We start from the raw sequence: 12,775 nt of genomic DNA, 5'->3' as shown, positions 1-12,775 counted from the left end.
GCTGTCCCCTAAACCACCCCCCACCCCCGCAGGCCACTCTTGGGTGGGCTAGGATCAGGTAGCCTGCAGTGTAGTCCCAATTCCACAACTAACATTGAATAAATCATAAACCCTTTGGGGGGGGGCCTCAGTTTCTCCATCTGTAAAATGAGGAGGTAGAATGAGATGTCGCCAACCCAGAACCTGGCTCCTCTCTTGTATCTGGCTCATGCCCAGAAGTTGGGACCCAGGGAAGGTAGCCTGGCTCAGGGCACTCACTTTGACTGGCTGTGTAGACGCTGTCAGCGGCCATGGGGTCTTCCTTCACAGTCTGGGAACTGGAGGAGAACTCAGGGAGGCAGGGCACCAGGGAGCCCAGCACCAGAACGAAGCACAGGGCTGCCACCTGGTAGTGGAGAGAGTGGTGGTCAGAGCAGGTTGTGGGGGTGCAACCCTGGCCATCCCCGATTCTTCTCCCCCCCAGCCAGTAAGTATAAAAAGGTCAATATTTTTCCAAGAAAGCAGCACCCAGAGCCAGCCACCCCCTAGATGTGCAGTGTTCCACCCTTTTCGGAGAAGGTGGAGGAGGCTGCTCAGGCCATGTCAGCCCTTGGTAGGGGGCCACCACAGGCAGTGTTAGAAAAAGAGGGAAGTGGTCAACATGGTTATCACCTATAAGGTGGGGGAATCAGGATAGTGAGAAAGGAGTACTTGGGTGTCGGGGCGGGGGGGACAAGGGAGCGGACAGATCATCACACCAGATTCTCAGCAGGAGAAGCTAAGAGTCACACGGCCCGAACTAAGCCCGCCCCACATCGTGCCTGCCACCTGAGAGCATGAGGATCTCGGAGGGCCTGGGGAGCGATCAGCCAAGAGGCAGCAGGCTGCACATTTCCAGGACAGCATGGAAGAGGGGTTTGCAGTTGTCTGAACCACACCCTGCACGGTTTTTTTTTTTTTTAAAGATTTTATTTATTTATCAGAGAGAGACACAGTGAGAGAGGGAACACAAGCAGGGGGAGTGGGAGAGGGAGAAGCAGGCTTCCCGCGGAGCAGGGAGCCCAATGTGGGGCTCAATCCCAGGACCCTGGGATATGACCTGAGCTGAAGGCAGACGCTAAACAACTGGGCCACCCAGGCACCCCCACCCTGCACATTCTTTTGGACTTCTAGAGATTTGCTCAGCCTTCTCCTCGCTATTCATTCCAGGAAGAAAGAACCAAGTGCCTCCCAACCTTGTGTCTCCCTAAGCCCTTTCCCCCCCCAGGGTACGGAAGCTGCCTCCTCAAGGGACTTGCCCTGCTCTCCCCTAGCTGGGTTCACGTGAGTCACTACACATCCACATTGTGTTAGAACTGGTCAGGGAAGGTCATGTTCTGGAAGGCTCCATGGGCTTGGTGAAAGAGGCTGGGGTCTTCAGGAGCCAGCTCACCAGGCACTAGGATGCCGTGCCCTGGTGATGTTGCCAATCATCAAAGCTCTGCCTGCCTTCCTAGAAAAGCCAGCCTGGGGAAAACTTGTCCTCATGTGGCCCTGTGGTGAGGGAATAGCACCTACCATGAGGCAGGTCCCAGTCTGGGTGGCGGCCATCTTGTAAGGTCTTGAGATCTTGTTGGTGACCAGAGTCTGAAGTTTCTGCAGCTGCTGGAGCAGGGTCCTGAGGAGGGCACAGTGGTCACTTGGCAGGCTGTGCCCCAGCAGGCATCTCTGCCTCCTGGAGCTCTCCCAGGGAGCACCTGGGCTGGCTCCACACTTGGCTTCCACACCAGGTGCCCGTTTCAGTCAAGACAGAAAATGTCACCTCCCGCTTGGCTCCTTTGTGGTGTGGCTTGGGGAACCTGGGCCTGTCTCATGATGAAGAGCTGGGTCACCCTATGGGAGCTCAGGGGTGCCCTGTGATGCTCCTGGCCAAAGCGGGGTGGGGAGGAAGGTCTGCCCCACCTGGGCTGAGGTCACCTTTTTCTTCACCTACGCCAGCCACAGCTACATTGACCTTCCTTCCTTTGCACCCCACGATTCCCAGAGCTGATAAGAAGCTCCCACCCAACGACGTGTAGTCCTCCGGGCACACGCAGGGTCTACTCAGCCGCCGCTTGGCCAACAACAGTTTAACTGTCTCTTTCCTCCACCTAGCCGGGCACTGGGGTTGCAGTTACCAGAATGTACAGCAGGTGGCGAAATAGCTCCAAGGGCCTGGCCCTATTTTGGGCCAGAGAGGAATCTGGGCCAGAGGTACAGGGGTGAGGAGTGCGGCCCCGCCCCCCTTCCCTGAGTGGGCGGCATTCTCCAGGTCAATCTGGGGAGTGGCTGGATCCTGCTGGAGAAGCTGGGGGAGAAGGAAGGAAAGAAGGAAAAAGCCTTCTGTTGAGCACCTGCTTCATACCAGCTGTTGTCTCTTGTCATTTTCATTTACCCCAGCAAATAATTATTAGAGACCTACTGGGGGCTCATGGCTAGGCACTATCAAGAATTCAGAACAACCATAAAAAAAAAAAGGAGAAGAAAAGCTAACATGAATTGAGCATTCTTAAATGCCAAGCACAGTGCTGGGCCCTTTACCGGCGCCGTCTCATCGAATCTTCCCAAGAATCCTGTGAGATAGAGCTTCTATCATCCCCATTTAGACAAAGCAACTGGGGACCAGAGAGGTTTAACAGTTTTCCCAGAATCACAAAAATGGCAGAGTGGGATTAAGAAACCCAGGCTGTGACTTTAGGTAGCTGCGACCTGTGCTGGCCCCATACTGAGTTTTCGCAAAGGGAATTGTGCATTCGAATCACTGAAGGATCACGTTGAAATGCAGATTCTGATTCTGTAAGTCGGGGTAGAGTCCCGAGATCCTGTAGTTCTTACAAGCCCCCAGGTGGTGCTGATGCTGTTTGCTGGTGAGAAGAGCTCTGAGTTGCAAGCACCCACCCACCCCAGCGGTTCTAACTTTAGGGTACGTCAAAATCACCTGGAGGGCTTATTAAAACACAGATTGCTGAGCCCTCCCCGGGGAATTCCTGATTCAGCAGGCCAGGCTTGAGGTCTGAAAATCAGCATTTCCAAAACTTCCCAGGGGCGGCTGCTGCTGGTCTGGGGAATTCTGCTTTGAAAGCCACTGCCCTACACCAACTCACTTACGCGGCTCAGCTGCCCTGTCAGGTGTTTAGAGCTATGTGCGGGTGAAGAAGGATGGGAAGCCAGGGGTCCCAGGCTGCAGGGTTCTTGTTTCTGGGGTTCCTGCCATCCTGAACCCAGTCACCTCTCCTGCCTCCTGCCTCCCAGAGCTATGCCAGAGCCAGGCCCTGGCTGCAGGAGGGCAGGGGGCAGGGGGCCGGGGAGGATGCAGGTGGCACCACCCACCTGTTGGCATTCTCCAGGGTCTCTACCTTCTTCCACAGTTCGTTGTTCTCTGATGTAAATGTCTCCACCCTGAGGGGGCCAAGCAGACACAGGCTCAGGGCCAGGCCCCGGACTCACTGCTGCCCTCTCTGCCCTGTCCACCGCTCCCTGAGGCATCCCAGGCCCCGAGCCCCGGGCCCCCTGCTCCGGTGCCCTTTGAGAGAGCCCTGGGGACAGCGGGGCAGGTGGGGGAGTGGGGCCCAGTCCCGCCGCCCTGCCCAGGATGCTTACTTCTTTTCTAGACATTCCACGTACTCCTTCTTCTTACGGCGGCTCTCCTGGGCCGAGATCTAGAGGGGGAGGCCCCAGAAAAGGGGTTACCACAGCCACATAACCATTTCCGGGGGGCCCTCAATTTTAGGGCTGGTGTCACCGGGGGAGCCCTAGGGCAGGGCCAGGGTCCAGCTCACGCTTTACCTTATTCTTGATTTTTCTCCGGACCCTCTTTAAGGCCTTTTCTTCGGCTTTGGTGAGGGGGAGTTTCGTGGGGATGGGGTAGCCCTCAGCAATCAGGGTGCGTTTCTCCTCCTCTGTCAGGAGCAGTGGCCCTGATGTCCCCTGTAATTTCTGTGGGAGGTAGGACATGATGGTTAGGAACCAGACAGCTTGGGTTCAAATTCAAGCTCTGCCATTGACTCTTTGTGTGACTGGGGGAAGGCACTCGACTCTCCTAGCCTCGGTTTCCTAATTTGAAAAAGGGTGGATCTGAATGAAATCCACTAACATGTATTAACAGTGCTGGGAGCCCAGCATGTTAGGCACTCAGTATATTATTGCAGGGTCGGGGTGGGGGGTCCCCTAGATCCCATTCTGGAATCCACAGCCTCAAAACTTACTTGTCCAGAGCCCCTAAACAGCAACCCCCTCAGACCCCTACAGTCTTCACTTGGGAGGCTCCACACAGGACTCAGCTCCATGTTTCCCAGGTGATTTGGGGCCTCCTGAGTCTGTCCCCAAGCAGTGCTCCTTGGAGCCAGCCTGGGCCATCCCCTGGAGGTCAGGAATGTCAAGTTCTAGTCCTGGTTCTGCAACAGTGGGGGTGTGACAAGCCTCTTGGACCTCTCTCTACCTGTTTCCTCTTTACCCCAGAACAGGATTAAGAGATTCTCACTCCCATCTGCTCTGAATGCTGATGGGGATGGGGATCAGGCTTGGGGCTCCCAGACCCTTCCTCGCTGGTCATGTGTAGGGTGGACTAACTCAATCCCTTGCCTCTAGGCTCAGCCCATCCCCAGCTGCTTACGTGAGGGGCGGTGAGAAGGGGGGAGGTGGAGATGGCCGTGGAGGAGCGGGCCATGGGCCGGACAGGGCTGGAGGGGGGCAGAGAGCGGGGACTCTGGGAGCCGTCACTGTCGCTGCCGTGGCTGCTGGGGGGCGTCAGAGGCATCTGCACCAGGTCCTCTGGGGAGAGCGGGGGTGGGGGGGAATCCAGGTTAGCAGGGTTGCATCCCACCTCTGCTTGGACATCAGAGGTCAGCCAGCCCTGACACTGTGGGGGACGGAATACTGGGGCCTTGACCAGCTGTCCCATCAGCTGTCCCATCCCCTCTGCCATGTCAGAAAGATGAGCTGACATCCCAGAAGTTCATTTCTGAATGCCATCCCATCTCCAGTGCCACCGAGGTCTGGCTCCTCAGTGTGGCTGTCATGGAGGCCGGATTCTCGAAGTCCCTCCCCCATCCCTTACTTCACAGGGTCCAGGCCCTTGGAGCCTCCACTGGTAACCCCAGAGGTGACTGGAGTTTGCCCACAGCCAGACCCACGGGATTGGGCCAGGCAAGCAACAGGCTCTGTCACTTCCTTGGTCCCACTGCCAAACATCTAGCCCAAGCAATCCCAGGGTTTCCACTTCCAGCTTGAGTGTGACAGGACAGCAGGCTTTCAGCAGACCAGCCAGGAGCCCTGCGGTCCCCAGCCTCCCCCTCCCCGCTGCTGCTCTGTGGCTGCAGCATCAGGAAGACTGGCACACTGCAGGTGGTCAGGGAAAAACCTGGGCAGAGCCACGAGGACTGAGAGCCCAGCTGCAGGGAGAGCTCCCAGGACAGCACAGAATGCCCGGATCATTGCAGAGCGGGCTGAGGCTCTGGAGGAACAGCTGCATCCTTCCGGATTCTGCCCCAAACTGCCCCCTGCATGAGTCCTCTCTCCCTCCCTGCACTTTGATTTGCCTCTTAAGGGTGCCATAAGGTGAAGAGCCTGGAATGTGGAGTCAGGGAGCCTGAGTTCAAGTTCTGCTGTCACCCGCCCCAAGTGTGTGACAGTCATATTTATTAACCCCTCCCAGCCTCACTTCCCTGTGGAAAGGGAGTGAACTGACTGCAGGGAGCCTTGAGGACGCAATGAGCTCATGTATGTGAAGATGCTTTACGATTGAAGGGCACTCTACAGGATGATGTGTTTTCACAATGGCCCCTTTCTACCTTCTATGAATCTTCTCTCCGAGGGAGTGAACAGCATGAGGGTGAAGCCTGGGTCTTACTCATCTTTCTAAACTTTGTGCTACTCAGCCCAGGGCCTGATACATAGTAGATGCTTAATGAATGTTTGATGAATTAATGAGGTAGGGTTGGAAAGATTCAGTTAGCTTATTCTCCTTCTGGCCAATCCAAGAAGCTTCCTCTGTGTTCCCTTCCCCCCGCCCCATCAGATCTGGGGATGTGCCTCCAAGGCCTCCTGGGGAATCTGCCTTCTTTAACCCATATGGCTGCTATGAAACTGGCCCTCACTACTCTGTGATCTACTTGGGCACAGGACTGTCTTCTCCCTCTGCTTTCCCAGACACGCCCAATGAACACTCATTGGATGGATGGATGGGTGGATGGGTGGATGGATGGGTGGGTGGATGGGTGGGTGGATGGGTGGGTGGGTGGATGGATGGATGGATGGATGGATGGATGGATGGATGGATGGGTGGGTGGGTGGATGGATGGATGGATGGATGGATGGATGGGTGGATGGGTGGGTGGGTGGGTGGATGGATGGATGGATGGGTGGATGGATGGATGGATGGATGGATGGATGGGTGGGTGGGTGGGTGGATGGGTGGGTGGGTGGATGGATGGATGGATGGATGGATGGATGGATGGATGGGTGGATGGGTGACTATAGAGTGGGCTTCCCTTAGTGAATGACAGGAGGGGGATTAGCAAACAGGGTGAGGGTGTCAATAACAGGGATGACAGTTGTAGACTGGGTCAAAAGGGAGCTGGATGGATGGAAAGTGTGCAGAACAGGGACGAAAGGATATTCTGGGGCGAGATGGGGGCTGCTGAGGGAGATGCGTGGGCTAGCCCAAGGGGGTAGGGAATGCTGTCTGCCCAAGACTGGAGAGGAATAGTCCCTCTGGACACACTTACCTGGTGTCACTTTGAGGAACTGATTCACCTCCTGGGGCTCTGCTTTGATCACTGGCAGCTGAGTCATCTCTCCTGGGGCCTGAGGAAGAGACAGGTCCAGCTCCATCAGCTGCCCCTGAGGCTGTCCCCACCATGCCATTCAACCTCCTACCCTCTCTGAGGCTGGCAGTCTGCTCTGCACAATTAAGGAGGTGGCTGGACTCAGGGTTCTGGGTACAGCCCAGAGGGAGAAGAGGCAAGTACTCAGGCTCAGAGAAGCCAAGTAAGACCTAGGAGAAGAGAATAGTGGCTAAGTAGTTAGTGTAGTTTAGACCTTAAGCTTGGAGAAGGAGGGCTTCTTGTGGCCTCCAAGGCCAAGGCCATCTTTTTGATGGAGGCTGCTCTGTGCTGACTGTGAAGGCCACAGAGGCCTTGGTATGTGGGTTGCCAAGAGGAGAGAAGTAATGTCTGGCACAGTGTAGCTGTTCAGTGAATGGTAACAGTAGCACAGATGAAGAAGGCCTTAACTGGCTGGGGGATCAGGGTGAGCTCTCTAAGCAGCTGAACTTTGAAAGGAGTCCTGAGGTATAAACAGGAATGTTCCAGAGGAAGGACAGGGCGGGTGGTAAGTGAAAGGAAAAGAATTCCAAGCAGAGGGAAAAGCATCTGCAAAGGCACAGAGGCTAGAGCGCATGGCCGGATCTGGAAAGTGCAAGTATTCAGGGTGTCCAGAGTGTAGGGGTATATGTCAGGAGGGAGTGGTAGGAAACAAGACCAGAAGGCCTGGCTAGGGCGTGGGGTGGGGGTGGTGGTAGGATTCACAGAGGGTAGAAAGGGACCAGACAAAGAAGTTTGAAACAATAAGAAGTCCCTGATGGGTTGTATCACAAGGGACTGACAGAACTAGATTTATGTTTTAAACAAACATGCATTCCTATTTCTTTATATTCCCACTTGCTGTCCCAGAAAGGACATCAAGAACACACATGGCCTGCTAGGGATTTACCCCAAAGATACAAGTGTAGTGATCCGAAGGGGCACCTGCATCCCAACGTTTATAGCAGCAATGTTCACCATAGCCAAACTATGGAAAGAGTCCAGATGTCCACTGACAGATGAATGGATAAAGATGTGGTATATATCTACAGTGGAATATTACTCAGCCATCAAAAATGAAATCTTGCCATTTGCAATGATACAGATGGAACTAGAGGGTATTATGCTAAGCAAAATAAGTCAATCAGAGAAAGACAATTATCATATGATTTCACTCATATGCGGAATTTAAGAAACAAAACAGAAGAGCATAGGGGAAGGGAGGGAAAAACAAAACAAGAGGAAATCAGAGAGCGAGACAAACCATAAGAGACTATTAACCATAGGAAACAAACTGCGGGTTACTGGGGGGGGGGGGTGACCGGGTGATGGGCATTAAGGAGGGCATGTGATGTAATTAGCACTGGGTGTTATATGCAACTGATGAATCACTGAACACTACCTCTGAAACTAATACTACATTATATGTTAATTAATTGAATAATAAAAAAAAGTACATGCATGGCTTCCTACACGATTATCAACATGCATCTAAGTGGTGTTCTCTTTGCGGAAGGCACTGTGTTGTTGGGTGCTGGATTTCAGGACCAAGTCTCCCCTCTGGGTCCACAGCCAGCAGAGAGAGGCCATGATATTGTGGTTGGGACAAACAATCTCCAATGTAGGCAGATAAGTAAGAATCACAGAAGGTTCAAGTTGGCAGGGACCTTGGAGATTCTCTGGTCTACATCCCAGCTCAGCCCTCAAGTGACAGGGAAGGCACTGTGATGGGGAAGGGTGGGTCACCCAGCCCATTACCGACAATGCCAACTTCTGGTTCCTGTGCCTTCCACAAGGGCATCGTGATCTCCCTAGAGTGGGAAATGTGGGCTTCCGGGTCTTGTAGGCCAAGTTTGGAATGCAGTTCATTATTTCTACGTGTGAGATTTTTTGTTTTGTTTTGTTTTGTTTTAGAGAGGGGGAGAGAGGTGGGGGAGGGGCAGAGAGAGGGAGAAGAGAATCTTAAGCAGGCTTGATCTCACAACCCCGAGATCATGACCTGAGCCGAAACCGACAGTTGGATGCTAAACCAACTGAGCCACCCAGGCACCCTGCAGCTCATTATTTCTGACGGTGTGATTCTGGGCAAGTCGCTTAGCTCCTTGAGCCTCAGTTTCCCTCTCTGAGGCATGTGCCCAACCTCCCAGGACTCTGGTGGTTGCTGCTGCCGCTGCAGCTTCCCCTCCTGCTTTGGCAAGTCCTGAGGAGTTGCTGAGTCAGTCTTGGAGATGGTCACAAAAGATCTTCCACCTTTACAGCTGACCCTTGGTCCTCTGGGTCAGTGCAGGGGTGGGGAGGAGCTGATCTTGGCCTTTGGCCACATGCACTTTGATCAGGTGAGACGTGTGGCCAGCAGGGGGCAGAGCCAGTCAAACCCCGAATCTAGGGATTTTTAAGACAACCCTTATATTGTAGACTCAGGGCTTGAAGCCCCTTAGAGGCAGTTCATGCTCCCATTTTACAGATAAGAAGCTGAGGAAGAAAGAGAAGGTAACACGCCCAGAGCACAAATGAGAGCTAAGCTGGGACGCAGGCAGGGCCCGGAGTCTGGGCCTCACATTCCCAGGAGGCTCTTCAGATGTCGACCTTGGATCTGGAGTTGAATGCTATTATCTATGTATCATGGGGGGTGATGGGGGGCTGACCTGAGCATACGAGGTAAAAAATACTGATCTCACGAACATATACAATTGAAATATTGACAACGGTTGTATTCTCGTTTTGGTCATTCTTTTAAAAAATCCTGGCGCTTTGAGACAGCTATCTGACCTGCGCTCTCTCCATCTCTGAGACCCTCGACCGGGCCCCTGATGCCCAGCTCTGCCAGGGTTCGTATCAGCTTCCTTCGGCACTCGGTGAGGGGCCCAGCTTACTCCAAGGGTGCTATGGATTGTTCCCATTCTAGGACGGTGAAGGGGCAGCCCAAGGGGTAGGCAGAGGCCTCGTCCAGAAGTTCTGACCCTCAGCCCCCAGGGTCACATTGTTCCCAGTCCACACAGCGCTGGGCTACACAGGGCTTTGGAGGCCTCTTCCCACAGAGACATTCCCCCCCCACCCCCGCCGGCCTCCCTCCCTCAGCCCCTGGGAACAATCCCCAGGCTCACCTGGTGGGGGACGGGCAGCCTGGACAGGGGGCTGAGGCCCAGCAGTGGGGTGGTGGCCATGGCGGCAGCGGCGGCCATGGCCGAGGAGGCGGCCAGAGGGTCCACGGGCAGCTCCAGGCTCTGCTCCTGCTTCACCATGACGGAGCACAGTTTGTGTCCCAGCACCCATGCTCCATGTTCCACGTCTGGGGAAGGGGGCAGGACCAGGCTCAGGGGACTCCCCGAGCAGAGAGCTCTGCCGCCCTCCTCCCCCCTGGGACCTGCTCTAGACCCGGCTGAGGAGAGATGCTAGGGTACAGGCAGGCAAGGGCACAGAGGGGCACTGGTGAGGCAGGCTGGAGCCAGAAGAGGTGGGGCATCTTCTTTACTCTGCAGCTCACAGAGCAGGTGTGGACAACAGATCTGGACCCCTCCTGACTGGCTGTGTGACCTTAGGTAAGTTGCTTAACCTCTCTGAGCCTTAGCTTCTTCATCTGTAAAAGCTAGCTATTGTTAACACAATGACCGCTATTCAGTGAACATTTGCTGAGCACAGTGCTAGGCGGTGGGGGACCTGGTGAGAGTCGCAAGCAGTTTTAGTGCCGCTGAAATGCAGAGGGAGGGGGAAGGTGGGCCCAGAGAGGCCAGCAGGGGTAGTGTGGCCTTGGAGACTGGGCTCACAGCTGCGACTCTGTCCTAAAGGTAATGGGGGAAGCACTGAAGTGTTTTAAGCACGCTCAGATTTGTAATGTCGAAAAAAATCATGTTGTGTGCGTGTGGAGACAGGCCTGACTGCAGGCAAGGTGGAGGCAGGGAGACTCGCAGGAGGCTGGTGACAGTCCACCGAGAGAAGATGAAGTCTGAGCAAAGGAAGTGACAGTGGGGATGGAGAGGAAGGGACATACTGGAGACAAATTCAGAAGGGAGAATCCACAGGACCTGGTGATGGGGTGGGGGTGGGGGTGTGTGTGTGAGGAGGTGGGGGTGGGAAGGGCATGTGGGTCGTGAGGTGTGATGTTCAGGTTTCCCAGGGCAGTGTCCACTTCCTGCCTTCTTAGTGAGGCTCCTGGCCTCACCTGGGCCACAGGGCTGGCAAGCATCACCCCTTTTCCTGATGGGTGCCTACAGTCCTGCACCCCAAGTCAGCCCTGCAAGCCCCAGGCAGTGGTGAGGTGAGGCGGGGGTCTGGGGAGCCAATATGCAAGGGAAGGGCCAGGGCGCTCTGGCCTTTGGGGCCAGCTGTGGGTAGAGAGAGGGGGTCAGTGGTGCCTGGTCCCACCTCAGAGATGAGGCCCCACCCTGCTGGGAGCCTGAGCGCCCCAGCTCTGGGCCACAGGCTGCCCCAGGGCTCCAGGAACATCCACAATCTTCCCAAATTACAGGGCCAGCTGTCTGGGCTCCGGGAAGCTGCCCCTGCAAAGGGCCCACAGACAAATTGCTCTAAAAATAGACTTGGGGTGGCTGAGGAGCTGCTGGGCTGGCCCAGTGCGGGTGGATGGACAACCTACCATGGGAGGGGGTCCACCCCACATGCTGCCTGCCCTTCCCCAGGGTGAGGCCTGAGGACACGCGGATGTGACTTCCAGAAGCTTGGCTGAGAGGCCAGGGCATGCAGGGAAGCTAAGACCTCTGCAGCCCCAGCCCTGAAGCCATTTAAACCCCAGACAGTGTCCCTGCCCTCACAGGGGTGAGCAGGGTAGGGTGCAGAGTCCCAGCTCTGCCCCGGGGAATCTCAAAGACCCTCAGAAGCAGCACACAGTTGTTGAACTGAGTGAGGCTCTCAGCCCTTGCTACATATGACTTCTTTCATCCCTCCCAATAATTCTATGGGGCAGGCACTATTATTCTTCCCATTTAATAGATGAGAATATCAAGAAACTCATTCAAGATCACTGTCCTCTGAAGAGAAAAGAGGAATTAAAAATACTGTTCATTGTGCTAGCCACTAGAGTATTAACAGGACTTTTATATGCACAATGAAAATAGCCACTAATTCTTCTTATATATTATGTGCTGGGCACTGAACTGGGTACTTTATGTATAGATTTAAAAATCCTGGCCAGAATTCCTATGACACATATATTATCTTCATTTTATAATTGAGGAAATGGGCCAGGGAGATTAAGCAACTTGCTCAAGATCACACGGCAGCTAGTGGAGGTGATACCTCAGGATGCACAGCAAAGCCTGTTTGGGTCCACGCCCAGTACCCCTGCTGGCCCTCGAGGCTGGCCAATGTGGTGGTGGCAAGGGTGTGCGGTTTAGCATCAAGGCGCTTGCTTGCTCCCAAGTCCTTACCAAGCATTTTACTGTGTGTGTGACCTAAACCACTTGGCTTTCCTGAAGCCTCATTTTTCTGAGGAGGGGAAGAAGCTTTTGAGGGACCAGAGGGGGAGCACTGCAGGCTGAGATGCCCAGGGACTCTCGAGGAGTCACCCCAAACACCTCTTAAGAGGAGTGCTGCCTCCTGTCTTTTTGTTCTCTCTCATATCACACCTTCCTGGGCCTTCTGGGTCTGGGCTGTCCCTGGGTTCTTCTACCCTTACCTTGGGTGGTGTCCTCCATCTTGATGGGCACAAGGGGGCTCTGAGGCGCCGAGTCACCACTCAGGGAGTAGCTGTGCTCAGCCTGGATGCCTGGTGTGGGGGAGTCCAGTTCCATGTCCAGTAGAGGGCTCTTCTCGTCCAGCACGGGGTCATCAAAGAAACTGCTGAACAGATCGTTGGAGAAGTCCTCCATGTTCTCCGCAAAGTGGTCCAGGTGCTCCGGGAAGTGCTAGGGAAGGAGGAGGGGCATGGGGGCGGTCAGCTGAACTTGGGAAGGGAGTGCAGATGCTGCTGTGGTGGGGCTCCCAGGCCTGCCACCACCGCCACTGTCACTGTAACCTCTCCATTA

The 12,775-nt window shown here is 54.8% G+C and overlaps 1 protein-coding gene across 1 annotated transcript in view; it reads right to left on the bottom strand.

The window, feature by feature from the left end:
- The window catches only part of CREB3L1 (cAMP responsive element binding protein 3 like 1), a 35,194-nt gene that overhangs the window by 3,180 nt on the left and 19,239 nt on the right, over positions 1-12,775 (bottom strand). The window contains exons 2-10 of the mRNA XM_027579469.2: positions 12,427-12,655; positions 9,902-10,086; positions 6,723-6,801; positions 4,610-4,767; positions 3,784-3,933; positions 3,598-3,656; positions 3,328-3,396; positions 1,537-1,636; positions 259-385 (exon numbers count right to left, since the gene is read on the bottom strand). Of these exons, the coding sequence (XP_027435270.1) occupies positions 259-385; positions 1,537-1,636; positions 3,328-3,396; positions 3,598-3,656; positions 3,784-3,933; positions 4,610-4,767; positions 6,723-6,801; positions 9,902-10,086; positions 12,427-12,655 (1,156 nt within the window). The remainder of the gene's footprint in view (positions 1-258; positions 386-1,536; positions 1,637-3,327; positions 3,397-3,597; positions 3,657-3,783; positions 3,934-4,609; positions 4,768-6,722; positions 6,802-9,901; positions 10,087-12,426; positions 12,656-12,775) is intronic.

The sequence above is a fragment of the Zalophus californianus genome, chromosome 11 (assembly GCF_009762305.2).
Source record: "Zalophus californianus isolate mZalCal1 chromosome 11, mZalCal1.pri.v2, whole genome shotgun sequence".
In the NCBI taxonomy this organism is placed as follows: domain Eukaryota; kingdom Metazoa; phylum Chordata; class Mammalia; order Carnivora; family Otariidae; genus Zalophus; species Zalophus californianus.
This window is presented reverse-complemented; position numbering and strand designations above follow the sequence as displayed.